This window comes from Cherax quadricarinatus, chromosome 60, assembly GCF_038502225.1.
Source record: "Cherax quadricarinatus isolate ZL_2023a chromosome 60, ASM3850222v1, whole genome shotgun sequence".
Taxonomy (NCBI): Eukaryota; Metazoa; Arthropoda; class Malacostraca; order Decapoda; family Parastacidae; genus Cherax; species Cherax quadricarinatus.
The window spans coordinates 242,501-262,563 of record NC_091351.1 but is presented as its reverse complement, the minus strand read 5'-3'; the positions used below and the strand labels follow the sequence as shown (position 1 = coordinate 262,563).

Here is a 20,063-nt window from a genome sequence, read left to right as displayed (position 1 = left end):
GGCAATAAGTCAGGAAGTTACATTATTTACAATACATATGATTCTAGACCATGTTTTGCCTTACCTACATCATGACACGGCTGTCATGTGACTTTACCTGACCTCTCCTCACTCACACCTTTACTTTATATACTGCATTTCTTGCACTCTTGTATAATAAGAGCAAACAAGGTCCCAGGATTGAAACATTTCCTAATAAAATGAATATCAAAAGTGTTTGCATGTGTCATTTCCTCTTATATAACGGTTGGGTGTGAATAAGACCTGCTTTTTGCAGTGCTTCTTTATTCTTAAGTTTATAAAGTGTATGGGATGACTATGTATTTCCCCTGTTTTTGTTGCAAATATCCTTAATTTTTTGGTACTATTTTTAAGTTGTCAGTATTTGAATGTATAAAAAATTAAGATTTTTTGACAGGGGTTGGCATGTATGCCATGCAGGGTAATGGAGAAGATAGTAAGAAGGAAAGTGATAGAATACCTGGAGACAAGTGGTTTCATAAACAGTAACCAACACAGATTCAGAGGTGGCAAGTCTTGTCTTATGAGCATGTTGGAATTCTAAGACAGAAGTGAGACAAGAGAGAAAGAAGGTTGGGTAGATTGCATTTCTTAAGACTGCAGAAAACATTTGATACAGTAACCCCACTTGAGACTGGGACAAAATCTTGAGGAGTAGGCAGGAATAACAGGGAATGTACTCTGGTAGATCAAAGAGTATCACAGAGGAATGAGGCAAAGACTGATTGTCCAGGAAGAGATGTAAGAGGGAAAAGTGTAACAAGTGGGGTACCACAAGGGAAGGTATGAGGGCTAGCATTGTTTCTGGTGCATGTGAAGGACATTCCAGATGGGACTGAAATGTATCCTTTGCAGCAAATGCAAGGTCATAACCAGTACAAGTCTTATTAATTCTTAGATAAAACCTGATAAAAATAGGCTCAGTAGATTTAGTTGGGACTGGTTACTGCAGATAATAAGCCAAGAAGTTAAACATTCAAATTCTGACTTAGAGAAATAAAACTGGAATCCTTGTACACTGCTTATTTCAAATATGTATTATTTAATAGCCACCATATATGATTATGTATTATTCAGTGGCGGCTCGTAACGCCAGTAATACCTATACAATCGTACCGCATAAAACTTCTATTTTTAATAATTTTTTATCTCATTTCAACAAAAAAATTGAAAATTCACTTACAAATACACTGAAAACAACATACAAATCCACATCCCTTTATCCGAAACCCTTGGGGCCAGTAGCGTTTCGAATTTCAGAATGAATGTGGGGTCTAGGGCAGCAACCCATAATCAAACTGCAGCAAAAAGGTATGAATACTCACACTAAGTGGGATAAATAAAGACTACAAATACTACTACGGTTTATTTATAGAGCAATATATTGATAAATGAAATAATGGGATAATTATAGACCAGGAACATGATTCTCAAGACAATTGACAGATGGTGTTTTTAACCCTTAAACTGTCCAAACAGATCTATGTTCACATGTGTAGTGCTCCAAAAGTAGATCTACGTTTTCTTACATATGTTCAAATATAAAAAAAAAAAAAACGTAAAATAAAGTTTTTTTACGCGTTTTCAAATGTAAAAAAACAAAAAGAAGATCTACGTTCTTTTACATACTTTCAAATGTTGAAAAAACGTAGATCTACGTTTGGACAGTTTAATTAAAACTCCTTTACCAGGCCTGGGAAAGGGTAATCACCCCTTTACCAAGAGTGGAAAAGGGTGATCACCCCTCTCCAGGCCTGGTAAAGGGAAGGGTTAAAGACTTCTCAAGTGTCATCTGTCTTATTAACAAAGGTTTCTGTCTAAGCAATCTCTCTTTAACTGAGTAAACTGCCATAATCTCTTGCTCACTGATAAATGCATGTTGTTGAAGGCCAGCAATTAACTGATCACACACTTTCACCATATCATCTATGGTGACTTTCACCTATGTTCACAATGTCATCATCATCACTACTATTCTCATGCTTATTTGTATTTAACACCATTTCAGTAATATCATCACTTAAGGAATGCACAACAGGTGCATCATTGTCAATGTTCAGCATTTCTTCGATGTCACTTCTTCGTTGTCGAATTGACTCCATTAGCACACAGTCATGATCTTTGTTATTTGCCCTATGCAGTGTTTTCCTATTTTTCATTAGTTTTTGGTCATCACTGTCACTATAATACTTTAGTAACTTGTCTTTCTGTTTCTTTAAATCATAAACAGTGGTAGTTCCAACATCATATTCCTCAGTAAGACACTGTACTGACACACCACGATCAAGCTTCTGCAGTAACTCTACTTGCTGCGTTATTGATAATGTCAGATGCTTCCTTTTCTTTTTCTCACTGTTACCCATAGGGGTATCTGCAGCTCTTTTTGACATTTTCACAGTGAAATTAAACACAGTCACAAAATAAAAAGCAAAAAACAAAATATCAGCAAACAGTAGATGCACATATGAACACTACAAGCGCTGAGACACAACTGACACCTGCCACTCTGGCTGTCAGTGTTGGGTCATGCTGCCACATGGCAGCATTGGAGTTATGTAGACATGACTGACACTCCACAAAAAAACTTCTGTTTTTGGAACTTTTCGAATTTCAGAATTTCGGATAAAGGGATGTGGACCTGTACAACAGATTTAATATGTTTGTCATTTGCAAATTATTTTAGTGTAAGGTTGATGAAGTCATAGGTCTGGCAGTGAGCATCTGGGGGGACTGCAGCTCTGCAGCTCCTATGGACGAGCCACCACTGTTATTATTACCAAAGTTATGATGCTTATTGTTCTGCAGCCTCAAAATGACCTAGGTTGTAACTCTTGACTTATAAGTCACACTGAGCTAAGAATTACAGATGCGAGTTCAGAGCATCGGAAAACATTGCATAGCAATTCTGAAGAGATCTGGAAATAGTAGGAAACTAAATTCCAAAAATATTGGTTGTCTTCCTGGAATTCCATGGATGCAAAATTATTTCTGTGTTTATGCAGAAAATTCAGACCAAGATAGTCCACTGTGGAAAAGAATGCTATTTTCAAAATGTTATTTAAGCAGACAAACTATCAACTACAAGACACAACTGCAATACAATAACTAAGAGTGTGTAAATACTAGTGGAGTTTCTTAAGGAAATATACATTATAACCTTCAAAAAGGATAGATAACTAGAATAATACCTACTAACCTGCCCCAAGTAGTGCCCATTCTCCCTGTTGTGTGTGTCCTGACTTACGTGCCACCTTAGCACTGTGAAGCCAGGTGCACTCTTGTTGTGCTGCCAATGAACAACTCATTGTTGGATTGCTTTGTTGAAACCATTCCCGGCTAAGTTCCAACAGTGTCCTGAAGATATAATTACAAAATGCACAAAAAAATAAATAAAATGAAATGATCATATACAAACAAGACTGGGTTTGAAAAAATGGAAGTTAAAAATTAAATTCTGAAGTGTATTTAAAAAATATATATATTTTTTTTTTCAACAAGTCAGCCGTCTCCCACCGAGGCAGGGTGACCCAAAAAAGAAAGAAAATCCCCAAAAAGGAAAATACTTTCATCATCATTCAACACTTTCACCACACTCACACATTATCACTGTTTTTGCAGAGGTGCTCAGAATATAACAGTTTAGAAGCATATACGTATAAAGATACACAACATATCCCTCCAAACTGCCAATATCCCAAACCCCTCCTTTAAAGTGCAGGCATTGTACTTCCCATTTCCAGGACTCAAGTCCGACTATATGAAAATAACTGGTTTCCCTGAATCCCTTCACTAAATATTACCCTGCTCACACTCCAACAGATCCTCAGGTCCTAAGTACCATTCGTCTCCATTCACTCCTATCTAACACGCTCACGCACGCTTGCTGGAAGTCCAAGCCCCTCGCCCACAAAACCTCCTTTACCCCCTCTCTCCAACCCTTTCGAGGATGACCCCTACCTTGCCTTCCTTTCCCTATACATTTATATGCTTTCCATGTCATTCTACTCTGATCCATTCTCTCTAAATGACCAAACCACCTCAACAACCCCTCTTCTGCCCTCTGACTAATACTTTTATTAACTCCACACCTTTTCCTAATTTCCACACTCCGAATTTTCTGCATAATATTTACACCACACATTGCCCTTAGACAGGACATCTCCACTGCCTCCAACCATCTCCTCGCTGCTGCATTTACCACCCAAGCTTCACACCCATATAAGAGTGTTGGTACTACTCTACTTTCATACATTCCCTTCTTTGCCTCCATAGATAACGTTTTTTGACTCCACATATACCTCAACGCACCACTCACCTTTTTTCCCTCATCAATTCTATGATTAACCTCATCCTTTCATAAATCCATTCGCCGACACGTCAACTCCCAAGTACTATCTGAAAACACTCACTTCTTCCATATTCCTCCTCCCCAATTTGATATCCAATTTTTCTTTATCTAAATCATTTGATACCCTCATCATCTTACTCTTTTCTATGTTCACTTTCAACTTTCTACCTTTACACACATTCCCAAACTCATCCACTAACCTTTGCAATTTTTCTTTAGAATCTCCCATAAGCACAGTATCATCAGCAAAAAGTAACTGTGTCACTTCCCATTTTGTATTTAATTCCCCATAATTTAATCCCACCCCTCTCCTGAACACCCTAGCATTTACTTCTTTTACAACCCCATCTATAAATATATTAAACAACCATGGTGACATTACACATCCCTGTCTAAGACCTACTTTTACCAGGAAGTAGTCTCCCTCTCTTCTACACACCCTAACCTGAGCCTCACTATCCTCATAAAAACTCTTTACAGCATTTAGTAACTTACCACCTATTCCATATACTTGCAACATCTGCCACATTGCTCCTCTATCCACTCTATCATATGCCTTTTCTAAATCCATAAATGCAATAAAACCTACCCTACCTTTATCTAAATACTGTTCACATATATGCTTCAATGTAAACACTTGATCTACACATCCCCTACCCACTCTGAAACCTCCTTGCTCATCCGCAATCCTACATTCTGTCTTACCTCTAATTCTTTCAATTATAACTCTACCGTACACTTTACCTGGTATACTCAGTAAACTTATTCCTCTATAATTTTTACAATCTCTTTTGTCCCCTTTCCCTTTATATAAAGGGACTATACATGCTCTCTGCCAATCACTAGGTACCTTCCCCTCTTTCATACATTTATTAAACAAAAGTACCAACCACTCCAACACTATATCCCCCCCTGCTTTTAACATTTCTGTCATGATCCCATCAGTTCCAGCTGCTTTACCCCCTTTCATTCTACGTAATGCCTCACGTACCTCCCCCACACTTACATTCTGCTCTTCTTCACTCCTAAAAGATGGTATACCTCCCTGACCAGTGCATGAAATTACCGCCTCCCTTTCTTCCTTAACATTTAAAAGTTCCTCAAAATATTCTCGCCATCTACCTAATACCTCCCTCTCCCCATCTACTAACTCCCCTACTCTGTTTTTAACTAACAAATCCATACTTTCCCTAGGCTTTCTTAACTTGTTTAACTCACCACAAAATTTTTTCTTATTTTCATTAAAATTTCTTGACAGTGCCTCTCCCACTCTATCATTTGCTCTCCTTTTGCACTCTCTCACCACTCTCTTCACCTTTCTTTTACTCTCCGTATACTCTGCTCTTCTTATAACACTTCTGCTTTGTAAAAACTTCTCATAAGCTACCTTTTTCTCTTTTATCACACCCTTTACTTCATCATTCCACCAATGACTCCTCTTTCCTCCTGCCCCCACCCTCCTATAACCACAGACTTCTGTCCCACATTCTAATACTGCATTTTTAAAACTATTCCAACCCTCTTCAACCCCCCCACTACTCATCTTTACACTAGCCCACCTTTCTGCCAATAGTCGCTTATATCTCATCCTAACTTCCTCCTCCCTGAGTTTATACACTTTCACCTCCCTCTTACTTGTTGTTGCCACCTTCCTCTTTTCCCATCTACCTCTTACTCTAACTGTAGCTACAACTAAATAATGATCCGATATATCAGTTGCCCCTCTATAAACATGTACATCCTGGAGCCTACCCATCAACCTTTTATCCACCAATACATAATCTAACAAACTACTTTCATTACGTGCTACATCATACCTTGTATATTTATTTATCCTCTTTTTCATAAAATATGTATTACTTATTACCAAATCTCTTTCTACACATAGCTCAATTAAAGGCTCCCCATTTACATTTACCCCTGGCACCCCAAATTTACCTACTACTCCCTCCATAACATTTTTACCCACTTTAGCACTGAAATCCCCAACCACCATTACTCTCACACTTGATTCAAAACTCCCCACGCATTCACTCAACATTTCCCAAAATCTCTCTCTCCTCTACACTTCTCTCTTCTCCAGGTGCATACACGCTTACTATAACCCACTTTTCACATCCAATCTTTATTTTACTCAACATAATCCTTGAATTAATACATTTATAGTCCCTCTTTTCCTGCCACAGCTTATCCTTCAACATTATTGCTACTCCTTCTTTAGCTCTAACTCTATTTGAAACCCCTGACCTAATCCCATTTATTCCTCTCCATTGAAACTCTTCCACCCCCTTCAGGTTTGTTTCACTTAAAGCCAGGACATCCAGCTTCTCATTCATAACATCCACAATCACCTCTTTCTTATCATTTGCACAACATCCACGCACATTCAGAGTTCCCACCTTGACAATTTTCTTCTTCTTATTCTTTTTAGTAATCTTTACAGGAAAAGGGGTTACTAGCCCCATTGTTCCCGGCATTTTAGTTGACTTTTACAACACGCATGGCTTATGGAGGAAAGATTCTTATTCCACTTCCCCATGGATATAAAAGGAAAAGTAATAAGACCAAGAACTATTAAGATAAAATCAAAGAAAACTCAGATGAGTGTGTATAAAATAAATGTGTACATGTATGTGTAGTGTGACCTAAGTGTAAGTAGAAGTAGCAAGACATGCCTGTAATCTTGCATATTTATGAGACAGACAAAAGACACCAGCAATCCTACCATCATGTAAAACAATTACAGGCTTTCGTTTTACACTCACTTGGCTGGATGGTAGTACCTCCCTGGGTGGTTGCTGTCTACCAACCTACTACCTGTAAAATATATCTGTATTTATTAATTTATGCCAAAGAAATATGATCCCACCACATGTGTAAAATGAACACTAATAAAACAAAAGCAATGTAAAGTATTAATAAACACAACAGAAGCTTAGAAAAAATCACTATATATATATCCTTGACCAATCTGTACCAATTTTTATTATACCAGCCTTTTCTAAAGCCACAATACCCTGTAAAAGCAGGGAAGATGTAAACAATAATTACATTACCCTACATCAAGCTACTGTAATTATCTAATTCTAATACAATACAACCAGGCCCCTTTTTACAGTGCTTCACTTTACAGCATTTCACTAATATGATGGTTTTCAGTTATACCCATTCTTCATTTATTCAGACATCCTACAATAAATATATTCAACACTCACTATAAGCTAAGGATGAAAATATTTTAAGGTAAGTAATGTGTGTACTGTATATGATTTTTTAGGCCTAGCTATATTCCCCACTTAATATATGATAGTGAAAACATGTTATCAGGCCTTTATATGCATTTGAAAATTAAAGTCTATGACTCACTTTACAGTGATTTTCTCTTTACATCAGTACCCTGGGACCTAACCTGCTGTATAAGCAGGGTCCTCCTGTAACTGATTTTATGTATATGTGATGGGCTCATATTGCTTTGCTTCAAACTAGTCAAGAAATGTGCATTCTTTTATTTTATACTGTCTTAGAATTAGTAATGAAGAATGTTTTCTTTGTTAGTGAATCCAATGATTTCATGTTCAGTCCTGTATGATCACTACAAATTCACAGATTACTGTCCCAGGTGTCCAACAAAACTGAATACTTTGAAAAATACAAAATTAAGCCTACATTACATATTCTGTCTCAGATGTAGATTTATCTTTTTTATTCCAGACATACTTTTTTTTCAACTTGTCAGCTGTCTCCCACTGAGGCAGGGTGAACCCCCCCTCCCCCCCCCCTAAAAAAAAAAAAAAACTTTTAGCATCATTCAACACTTTCACCATCATTCACACATAATCACTGTCTGTGCAGAGGTGCCAGGATATGACAGTTTAGATGTTACTCCAAACAGCAAATATCCCAAACCTCTCTTTTAAAGTGCAGGTATTGTATTTCCCACCTCCAGGACTCAAGTCTGGCTAACTGGCTTTCTTGAATCCCTTCACAAAATATTACCTTGCTCATACTCCAACAGCTCATCAGGTCCCAAAAACCATTCATCTCCATTCATTCCTATCTAACACACTCACACATGCCCAACTGCATGTCCAGGCTCCTTGCATACAAAACCTCTTTTACCCCCTTCCTCCAACCTTTCCTAGGATGACCCCTACCCTTCCTCCCCTCCACTACAGATTTATATACCCTCCAAGTCATTCTAATATGCTCCATCCTCTCAAATGACTAAACCACCTCAATAACCCCTCTTCAGCCCTCTGAATAATACTTTTTTGTAACTCCACACCTCCTCCTATGTTCCACATTATGAATTCTCTGCATAATACTATTTACACTACACATTGCCCTTAGACATGACATCTCCACTGCTCCAGCCTCTTCCTCGCTACAGCATTCACAACCCATGCTTCACACCTACGTAAGAGTGTTGGTACCACTACACTCTCATACATTCCCTTTTTTGCCTCCATGGATAATGTTTTTTGTCTCCACAGATACCTCAATGCACCACTCACCTTTTTTCCTTCATCAATTCTATGGTTAACCTTGTCCTTCATAAACCCAGGGACATTATCTCTTCAATATATGTTTAATATGCTGAATATTGACACTGATAAGAAATAATTCCAGAATGAGAGATTTGGGCATGGATAAGCCATCAAAAAGAATCTTGGATAACTGAATGTACTTGATGGCTACCACTCAATACAAATACTGTATAATCAAAGCCCATGAACATGGAAGCCTTCTAATTCATAGAATTGGCTGTACTGTAATCCCTCTCTTATTTAGAATATTGTATGAATGAGGCTGTTTAAATTATTCAAAACTTTAAAAATCTCTGAAATGAAAATTCTTAATTTTAACTCTTTCAGCAATGTATTAAGAATATGAAGAGTTCTGGAGATAATTCTGAATTTAAGAATATGAACAATATTCTCTATTATTCAAGAAAATTACAGAGATTTTCCAAATTAAAGCTTGCTTTTTGCTAGTTTTCAGAAAATTAAGAATTTTGGAATATTTTGGATTGCTGACTTTCCTAACTGAAATTTGAAATTTTGTGGATAACTGCACACTTCCATTCTTCTTATTTTTAACTTTTCTTTAAAACAACATACCATTAAGGGAGGTTCCTTTATGTTGATGAGGGGCTCTTGATCCAAGGAATTGGACTTGTCCTCCCCTTCTTCAGATTGAATCTCACATTTCTGAAGTACTGTATGACCCCTAAGGGTTTAGCATTTTCCCCTTAAATATAACAATCGAACATACTAAACACTGAATAAAATAAATAGTTCAGAATCTGATATTAACACAACCTTTACCAACTCTGCAAATTAAATTAAGCAGTTTCTCAATGGTTTCATTCTAGAGTGCAATTTAGAGGTCATAAATCACTGTATAAATATCATTACACAGATAACCACACACAGGAAAAAGAAACTTATGATGATGTTTTGGTCTGACTTGGACTAGTAACTAGTCACACCTATGTGTGGGTTATTTGTGTATTGTTCCAGTGTTGGTATTGTACCTTTTTATTCTTTATATATGTCATTATTTCACTTACCTTCTAAAGCTAAGAATAGGTTCCAGGCACCTATGAGATGTCTGAACCAGGCCTAATCGCTTCTCCCATCTCTCTGTTAGTTCATTAAGACTGAGGGGCTGATGATGAGGAATCTGGTTAATTTTCATCTCTGAATGATTAGAAAGTGTTATCTTCGTCTCAGTGGACTGGTCAAACAGAAGTAAACCAGATACCATTTCTTCCAGCTCAGTCATCATGTGTAGCCTGCAAGATTAGTTTAATGATGAGAACTTATCGTCAAGTATCAGTTCGCCAAGGCAGGGTGCCCCAAAAACGAAAAACAAAAGTTTCTCTTTTTAGCTTTAGTAATGTATACAGGAGAAGGGGTTACTACTCCCTTACTCCCAGCATGTTAGTTGCCTCTTATGACACGCATGGCTTATGGAGGAAGAATTCTGTTCCACTTCCCCATGGAGATAAGAAGAAATAAACGAGAACAAGTAGTAGTAAGAAAATAGAAGAAAACCCAGAGGGGTGTGTGTATATATATATATATATATATATGCTTGTACATGGAAGTGTAGTGTAACCTAAGTGTAAATAGAAGTAGCAAGATGTACCTGAAATCTTGCATGGTTCTTCTTCTTTCAACACACCGGCCGTATCCCACCGAGGCGGGGTGGCCCAAAAGGAAAAACGAAAGTTTCTCCTTTTACATTTAGTAATATATACAGGAGAAGAGGTTACTAGCCCCTTGCTCCCTGCATTTTAGTCACCTCTTACAACATGCATGGCTTACGGAGGAAGAATTCTGTTCCACTTCCCCATGGAGGTAAGAGGAAATAAACAAGAACAAGAACTAGAAAGAAAATAGAAGAAAACCCAGAGGGGTGTGTATATATATGATTGTACATGTATGTGAAGTGTGACCTAAGTGTAAGCAGAAGTAGCAAGACGTACCTGAAATCTTGCATGTGTATGAGACAGAAAAAGACACCAGCAATCCTACCATCATGTAAAACAATTACAAGCTTCTGTTTTACACTCCTTGGCAGGATAGTAGTACCTCCCTGGGTGGTTGCTGTCTACCAGCCTACTACCTACTCAGATGCACACTTACCATCACTAATTCAACAGCTGTCTTGTCATTAGTGCTTGGACATGATAATTCAGGTGAACCTCTGAAATATTACAGCCCTATCCTGACTATTTTAATTTACTGTATACCATAAATGCCTTTGGCAGAGCATTACTATATAAAGGAAATCTCTATTTTAGTTTATGTATCTCTTTATCTTTTAGGCAACAAATGAAACTGGCTTTCATTCTCACCTTAAAATGTGTGGGTAAGCTCGCTGGTAAGCCCATTTCTCCATACTTGCTGCAGAAAGTGAAGTGATCTGCTGAATTCTCAAACGACGTAGACTATTTTGGTAGGCTGTGCAGTCTCGTGCTCGAACTGCAAGAAGTATCTGTCCTACACCTTCTCCCCAAGATGACTGACTAGGAGTAGTCTTAAGGAAGGTCTCAAGTTGCTCCCACTGGCCAAGTTTCCATGCAGCCTCAACACGATACTTGTTTAATGAAGATTCCAGTTCTGGCCTAATATTAATATAAAGATACTGAGATATAAATAAAAATATGATTTAAAATTAACAGCAACAAGTATCTAAAACTACAGTTTCCTAGGTATCTGATACACATACATGTACAGTGGACCCCCGACATTCGATGGCATTGACATTCAATAAATCCGACATTCGATGCATTTTAACGCAAAAATTTCGCCTCGACATTCGATGGAAAACCTGACATTCGATACGATTCATACGAGACATGTCCACGTGTGGCCTGAACTGCCCCATGTGTGCCAGTGTTTACAAGCCAGCCAGTGTGCGCGCATCTAAGGATACATTCGGTACATTCCATATTATTCATATTATCACTGTTTTTGGTGCTTGTTTCTGCAAAATAAGTCACCATGGGCCCCAAGAAAGCTTCTAGTGCCAACCCTGTGGTAAAAAGGGTGAGAATTAGTATGGAAATTAAGAAAGATTTTGAAGGGTTTGGGGCTAACCCTGAGAAGCCTATGCCAGTTGTGGACTCCATTGTGCCTACTTCAAAAATTAAGGAAATGTGTGCAAAGTGGGTTGAACTGCAAACCTTTATGGATGAAAATCACTCTAACACAGCTATTGCAAGCCATGCTGGTGACTATTACAATAACAATGTTATGGCCCATTTTAGACAAATTTTAAAGGAACGGCGACAGAGGTCCAGTGACTCAAGCTGGTCCTAGTGGCATTAAAAGAAGAAGGGAAGTAACCCCAGAAAAGGACTTGCTACCCCAAGTTCTAAACAGTAACAACTTCGACACTCTTCCCTCCTCCCATCCCATCAATCATCACCAGATCTTCATTAAAGGTAAGTTTCAATTATTCTATTGTTATTGTTGTTATTGTAATTATTCTATTGCATTAAACTTAATATTTCATGTGGTAAATTTTTTTTTTCATTCTTTTGGGTGTCTTGCACGGATTAATTTGATTTCCATTATTTCTTATGGGGAAAATTAATTCGACTTTCGATATTTTCGACATCTGATAGCTCTCAGGAACAGATTAGTATCGAATGTCGAGGGTCCACTGTATTATTATATAGATATACAGTGGACCCCCGCATAACGATGGCATCACATAGCGATTAATCCGCATACCGCTTGCTTTAATCGCAAAAATTTTGCCGCGCATACCGCTTAAAAACCCGCTCACCGATTTTCGTCCGAGACGCGTCCAATGTGCGCCCTCAGCCAGCCTCACATGTGCCGCCCGTGCCATTGTTTACCAGCCAGCCTCCGCGGTAACATCCAAGCATACAATCGGAATATTTCGTATTATTACAGTGTTTTCGGTGCTGTTTCTGGAAAATAAGTGACCATGGGCCCCAAGAAAGCTTCTAGTGCCAACCGTACACCAATAAGGGTGAGAATTCCAATAGAAATGAAGAAAGAGATCATTGATAAGTATGAAAGTGGAGTGCGTATCGCCGACCTGGTCAGGTTGTACAAGAAACCCCAATCAACCATCGCTACTATTGTGGGCACCAGAAAGGCAATCAAGGAAGCTGTTCTTGCCAAAGGTTTAACTGTGTTTTCGAAACAAAGATCGCAAGTGATGGAAGATGTTGAGAGACTCTTATTGGTGTGGATAAATGAAAAACAGCTAGCAGGAGATAGCGTCTCTCAAGCGATCATATGTGAAAAGGCTAGGAAGTTGCATCAGGATTTAATTAAAAAAATGCCTGCAACTAGTGATGATGTGAGTGAATTTAAGGCCAGCAAAGGTTGGTTTGAGAGATTTAAGAAGCGTAGTGGCATACATAGTGTGATAAGGCATGGTGAGGCTGCCAGTTCGGACCACAAAGCGGCTGAAAAATATGTGCATGAATTCAAGGAGTACATAGACAGTGAAGGACTGAAACCTGAACAAGTGTTTAATTGTGATGAAACAGGCCTGTTTTGGAAGAAAATGCCAAGCAGGACCTACATTACTCAGGAGGAAAAGGCACTCCCAGGACATAAGCCTATGAAAGACAGGCTTACTTTGTTGATGTGTGCCAATGCTAGTGGTGATTGCAAAGTTAAGCCTTTATTAGTGTATCACTCTGAAACTCCCAGAGCGTTCAGGCAAAAGAATGTCCTCAAGGATAATTTGTGTGTGCTGTGGAGGGCAAACAGTAAGGCATGGGTCACTAGGGACTTTTTCTATAACTGGTTACACCATGCATTTGCCCCCAATGTGAAAGATTACCTAACTGAAAAGAAATTAGAACTTAAGTGCCTCCTGGTGTTAGACAATGCCCCTGGTCATCCTACAGACATGGCAGAGCGACTTTATGGGGACATGAGCTTCATTAAGGTGAAGTTTTTGCCTCCTAATACCACTCCTCTCCTGCAGCCCATGGACCAGCAGGTTATTGCAAACTTCAAAAAACTGTACACAAAAGCTCTGTTTGAAAGGTGCTTTGTAGTGACCTCAGAAACTCAACTGACTCTAAGAGAGTTTTGGAGAGAGCACTTTAATATCCTCAATTGTGTAAACCTTATAGGTAAGGCTTGGGAGGGAGTGACTAAGAAGACCTTGAACTCTGCTTGGAAGAAACTGTGGCCAGAATGTGTAGACAAAAGGGATTTTGAAGGGTTTGAGGCTAACCCTGAGAGGATTATGCCAGTTGAGGAATCCATTGTGGCATTGGGAAAGTCCTTGGGGTTGGAGGTTAGTGGGGAGGATGTGGAAGAGTTGGTGGAGGAGGACAATGAAGAACTAACCACTGATGAGCTGATAGATCAACTTCAAGAGCAAGAGGCCAGACCTGAGGAAACTGGTTCAGAGGAGGGGAGAGAGAAATTGAAGAAGTTGCCTACTACAAAGATTAAGGAAATGTGTGCAAAGTGGCTTGAAGTGCAAACGTTTTTTGATGAAAATCACCCTCACACAGCTATTACAAGCCGTGCTGGTGATTATTACACTGACAATGTTGTGAAACACTTTAGGGAAGTCATAAAGGAACGAGAGGTACAGGCCACTACGGACAGATATGTTGTGCGAAAGAAGTCCAGTGACTCTGAAGCTGGTCCTAGTGGCATTAAAAGAAGAAGGGAAGTAACCCCAGAAAAGGACTCGACACCTCAAGTCTTAATGGAAGGGGATTTCCCTTCTAAACACTAACACTCTCTCTCCCCTCCTCCCATCCCATCAATCATCACCAGATCTTCAATAAAAGTAAGTGTCATGTAAGTGTGCATGCCTTTTTCAGTTTGTGTGTATTAAAATTAACATTTCATGTGGTAAAAATTTTTTTTTTCATACTTTTGGGTGTCTTGCACGGATTAATTTTATTTCCATTATTTCTTATGGGGAAAATTCATTCACATACCGATTATTTCGCATAACAATTACCCCTCTTGCACGGATTAAAATCGTTATGCGGGGGTCCACTGTATATAATTTTTTTTTTTTAAACGTGCAAGATTTCAGGTACTTCTTGCTACTTTTTCTTACACTTAGGTCACAATACACATATGTGTACAAGCATATATATACACACCCCTCTGGGTTTTCTTCTATTTTCTTTCTAGTTCTTGTTCTTGTTTATTTCCTCTTATCTCCATGGGGAAGTAGAACAGAATTCTTCCTCCATAAGCCATGCGTGTTGTAAGAGGCGACTACAATGCCCGGAGCAGGGGGCTGGTAACCCCTTTTCCTGCAAATTACTAAATTTAAAAAGAAAAGCTTTCATTTTCTTTTTGGGCCACCCTGCCTTGGTGGGATGTGGCCGGTTTGTTGAAAAAAAAAAAGAAAATTTTTTTTTAACACGTTGGCCATTTCGTTTAGTAGGTTGGTAGACAGCAACCACCCAGGAAAGTACTACTGTCCTGCCAAATGAGTGTAAGATAGAAATCTGTATTTGTATTACATGATGGTAGGATTGCTGATGTCTTTTTTTTTTTTTGTCTCATAAACACACATGAAAATAGGTACAGTAGGGCTTTGCTTTATGGTGTTCCGCCAACACGGACATTTCAAATTATGACCAAAACTTGCCGTACGGCTCCCCCCCACCTGACTTTCTAATACGGTCACCACGCCCCACCTGGTTTGTTTACATTCTCCATGAGCTCCGTGATCTCCATGTTTCTCCATTATGTCTGGAAACTTTCCAAAATTTCAGGTATTTTAAAGTTATTTCATGTTTTATATATACTCTGATAATTATGTGTACCTGTACCTAAATAATCTTACACACTGTGTTGGCTTGCAGGCACACATTAAAATCACTAAGAGTGTCTTATTAGTCTTGAAGACACCATATTAATAATGTTAATAATAATAATAATGTGCAATAATAATCAGATTAATTACATTAATATAGGCATTTTCATTAATCCATTGATATATTTTTCAAAAATATATAACAAACATGCTATGTAACATATAAACATGATAAATACACCCAACAGTAGAATAAATTAACATAAATATGAGAAGTTTTTCCAGCTGTCTTGTCAATGTTGGAAAGAATAATGTCTTCTCTAGTTCAACACCAAAGAAAATGTATACACAATAGTATTACTAGGGGTAACTGGAAAAAATTATTCCTTTCGTATGCCCTCACTCAGAGCATCATTCCTTCTAAAAATTGTGTGTTACATGAGAATGGAGTGTTTCTCTTTATGTATTCTACTGTACCAACGTGGAGACAACTTGTACACAATGTAAAGTGTTTGTATTGATAATAATAATAATTTTATTTCTTTGTAAAGGCTACAATGTGTAATTACAATTTTGATTTGCTAGGTACAAAGATAGCCACTATCATGCCGAGGCATTTCGGGCAAACTAATCCTAATACATAGTAACTAATTAAAACTAGATAAGATAATAGTACATAGTAATTATTACTTAAAACTAAACATAGAATAGTGGTTAGCTGTTTTACAGTCTTATTTGGACTTAATAAATCTTATGTATACTTAGTACAAAATCTAATTTACATGGAATGGTGCAGGTGGTAATATTTTATGGAATGGCAGAATTAAAAGCCAGGAGGTCACATGATAAAACTAGCCAGTAGATGTTTGGTTGATTTGGTTAATATTGTGAGATAAGATGATTTTTTTTAGCAGAGTCCTAAATTTATAAGTTGTCTGGGGATCCTTGACTTGTTCCGGTAGCGAGTTCCAGATCTTTGGGCCTTTTATATGCATAGCATTCTTGCAAAGTGAGAGCTTTACTTGAGGGATGTTGAAAAGGGCCTTATGCCTTGTATTGTGACTGTGCATTCTGTTGTAACTGTCAAGGAGTAGTTTTAGGGGAGGGTTTACAATGGAGTTTAAAGTTCTGTGTATGTAGTAGGCACAATAATAAGAGTGTATGTCTTGTATATTTAGCAAGTTGAGTCTTTTGAAAAGTGGTGGGGTGTGCTGTCTAGCACAGGAGCTGGTTATCGCCCACACAGAAGTTTTTTGTTGGATTATTAAGGGTCTAAGGTGGTTGGCTGTTGTTGAGCCCCAGGCACAGATGCCATAAGTGAGGTAAGGATATATTAGAGAGTGGTACAAGGTAAGCAGAGTCATTTGTGGTACATAGTAGCGTATCTTGGAAAGGATTCATACTGATTTCGAAATTTTCTTGGCTATGTGATGGGTATGGAACTGAAATTTAAGATTACAGCCAAGGAGAAGACCTAATAATTTGCCCTCTGGGTGTCTTGATATAGGGGAACCATTTAACAGTATGTTGAGTTGAATATTTGAGGCTCTGTTGCCAAACAGCATGAAGTAAGTTTTTTCTATGTTAAGTGTGAGTTTGTTGGCCATCATCCAAGCATATATCTTTAGCAGTTCATTGTTTACAGTGTTTTCAAGCACAGCTGGGTCTGAGTGGGAGTAGACATATGTAGTGTCATCTGCGAATAGAACTGGTGTAAGGAGTTGGGATGCATTGGGGAGATCATTGATGTAGATGAGAAAGAGGAGTGGGCCTAGGACACTACCTTGGGGTACTCCTACAGCTACAGGTTGGATAGCGGAGTTGACTCCATTTGCACGTACATACTGGTGTCTGCCATTAAGATAGGATTTTAGGTAGTCAAGAGAATGTCCTCTTATGCCATAATGATTCAGTTTGAGGTACAAGAGATTGTGGTCAACTATGTCAAACGCTTTTCTTGGGTCGATAAAGAGCCCCAGGGGATATTCATTCTTATCGAGAGCTGTGTATATTAGGTCAAGCATTTGAATAATAGCATCATTCGTGCTTTTTTTTGGTCTAAATCCAAACTGGCATGGGTTAAGTATGTTGTTGGATGTAAGGTAGGAGTAAGTTTATGGTATAAGCTGTGCAAACATGAAAATGTATGTGTATGAACCATAGCCAGATGCAGTCATCTGTTTGTTTACACAGTCCGTGTCTCTGTCCTCACTTATTTACTCGTTCTCTCTCGTTTATTCGTTTTATCTTGTGAGGTAAGTGAGTGTATTTTATATGCATTTTATCACTCTAGGGTGCTTTAAATGTCGTAGTATATTACGTGTGAGTAGGGTGGCCTGGCTGGCTACTATACCTCCCACACCTGACTTCCTACGAATAAATACTACTCACCTCTCACCCTACATTAAGATTACAAATATTTTAAGGTAAGTAATGAGTGTACTGTGTGTATTTTACTTTTTATTGCTTTTAATACCTAGTTCTATTGTTAACTTAATATATGTTAGTGTGAACTTGTTATCTGGCATTTGTAAGCATTTATAAGTGGAAAAAATGGTGTTCTGCTTTCTGGCAGTAGCCTGGAACCTAACCTGCTGTATAAGTAGGGCCCTACTGTATATCTTGTTACTTTTGCTTACAATGAGGTCACACTATACATGTATGTACATATTTATGTATACACACTCACCTGAGGTTTCTTTGTTTTTTTCTTAACAGTTCTTGTTTTTATCATTTTTGTTTCATATCCATGAGGATGTGGAATAAGAATTTTTCCTCCATAAGCCATGAGGAGAATTTAAGTGGGGAGAATTAAATGGGAGTAGGTCAAAGGTTTCTAACAGAGTTAGAGCTAGGGAAGGAGTAGCAATAATGTTGAAGGATCAGTTATGGCAGGAAAAAGAGGGAATATAAATGTATAAATTCAAGTATTATGTGGAGTAAAATAAGGGTGGGATGTGAAAAGTGGGTTATAGTAAATGTTTACGCACCTGGAGAAGAAAGAAGTATGGAGAAGAGAGAGACAGAGAGACAGAGAGAGAGAGAGAGAGAGAGAGAGAGAGAGAGAGAGAGAGAGAGAGAGAGAGAGAGAGAGAGAGAGAGAGAGAGAGAGAGAACGGTGCAGTTAATGTTCAGGGAACTATCACTGCACCGAAGTACGAACAGCAGGGACACATCTGTCAGAACTGGTAGAGGACGGGGCAGAGGACGTGGAGGAGGACGTGGAGGAGGAAGACATCTACAGCTGTCTCACCCTCCACTAACACAGTTCCAGCGGCAGAATCTGAGGACAAATCTGCAAAACACAGGAGGTGCAACAAATCCTAGTCCACCCTCCCAGGCACCTAGGCTGTGCTCTCGCTGTCACCGGAAGGGGCACACTGCCAACAACTGCCTCATAGATACCAGGTGTAATTACTGCTACAAGAAAGGACATAAGGAGGACCAGTGTCGGAAGAAAAAGGAACTTGACAGACAGGGCCACCTGTTTAGAGACCTGTTCTCAGAACAAACCAGCAGGATCTCTGAATTGGTGAACACTCTCACGTCCACCCACTTAGCTACTCCTATCCCAGCCCAGCAGGTGGGATTGTGCCTTATACAAGACCACAGACCTACATCCCTGCAGCTGCCTCAGTACCCTACCTCTCTCAAGGGCAGGCACCTTACATTCCCTACACACCCACCACCTCAAGCTGACCACTTCATCATGAGGAGCCAGTCTATCAGCATCCTGTCGCCAACATTAGAGGTTTCATTACTAATGTTGGAGAGCTCACACATAGTTTTGTGAACACTCGACGTCCCGACATGATAGCTGTTGTTGAAACATTTTTGGATGACAGGACTCCAGAAAATTTTGCAAGAATTGAAGAATTGCTGGCTACACCTCATGGATGAGAAGAGACAGGCAAGGGCAAGGAGGAGGTGTTGCTGTGTGCTTCTCTAAAAGTGTTCATGCCCAGCACATTGATGTTGCCACCCCTACACATCTTGAAATGATGTTCTTCAAGCTCTGTATAAACACTAGTACTTCTGTACTAGCATGTGCAATGTACAGACCTCAGTGGCAACATGCAGACCCTATCAACTTCCTAATGGAAAATATTGACTCCCTTCTGCTACAACACAACTGTCAAAATATTATAATTGTTGGTGACCTCAGCCAGCACCTTATACAGAGGGACTTTGATGACCTTCTTGCAGTGTTTGACATGAGAAACTTTGTTGATTTCCCTACTCATATCTCTGGCTCCTCCCTTGACCCAGTAGTGAGTGATCTGGCAGAAGGCATAGTCACTTGTCAACCCCTTGGCTACGTTGGATCGTCTGACCACAAGGCTGTTTTTACGACACTTAAGATCCCAACAGAACGAGGTGAGGAGTCTAC

The 20,063-nt window shown here is 38.9% G+C and overlaps 1 protein-coding gene across 3 annotated transcripts in view; it reads right to left on the bottom strand.

Moving 5' to 3' along the window:
- mei-41 (meiotic 41) overlaps window positions 1–20,063 on the bottom strand; it is a 183,829-nt gene that overhangs the window by 41,470 nt on the left and 122,296 nt on the right. For all 3 annotated transcript variants that reach the window (XM_070097851.1, XM_070097852.1, XM_070097853.1), the window contains exons 34-36: window positions 11,235–11,504; window positions 9,942–10,166; window positions 3,218–3,375 (exon numbers count right to left, since the gene is read on the bottom strand). In XM_070097851.1, the coding sequence (XP_069953952.1) occupies window positions 3,218–3,375; window positions 9,942–10,166; window positions 11,235–11,504 (653 nt within the window). The remainder of the gene's footprint in view (window positions 1–3,217; window positions 3,376–9,941; window positions 10,167–11,234; window positions 11,505–20,063) is intronic.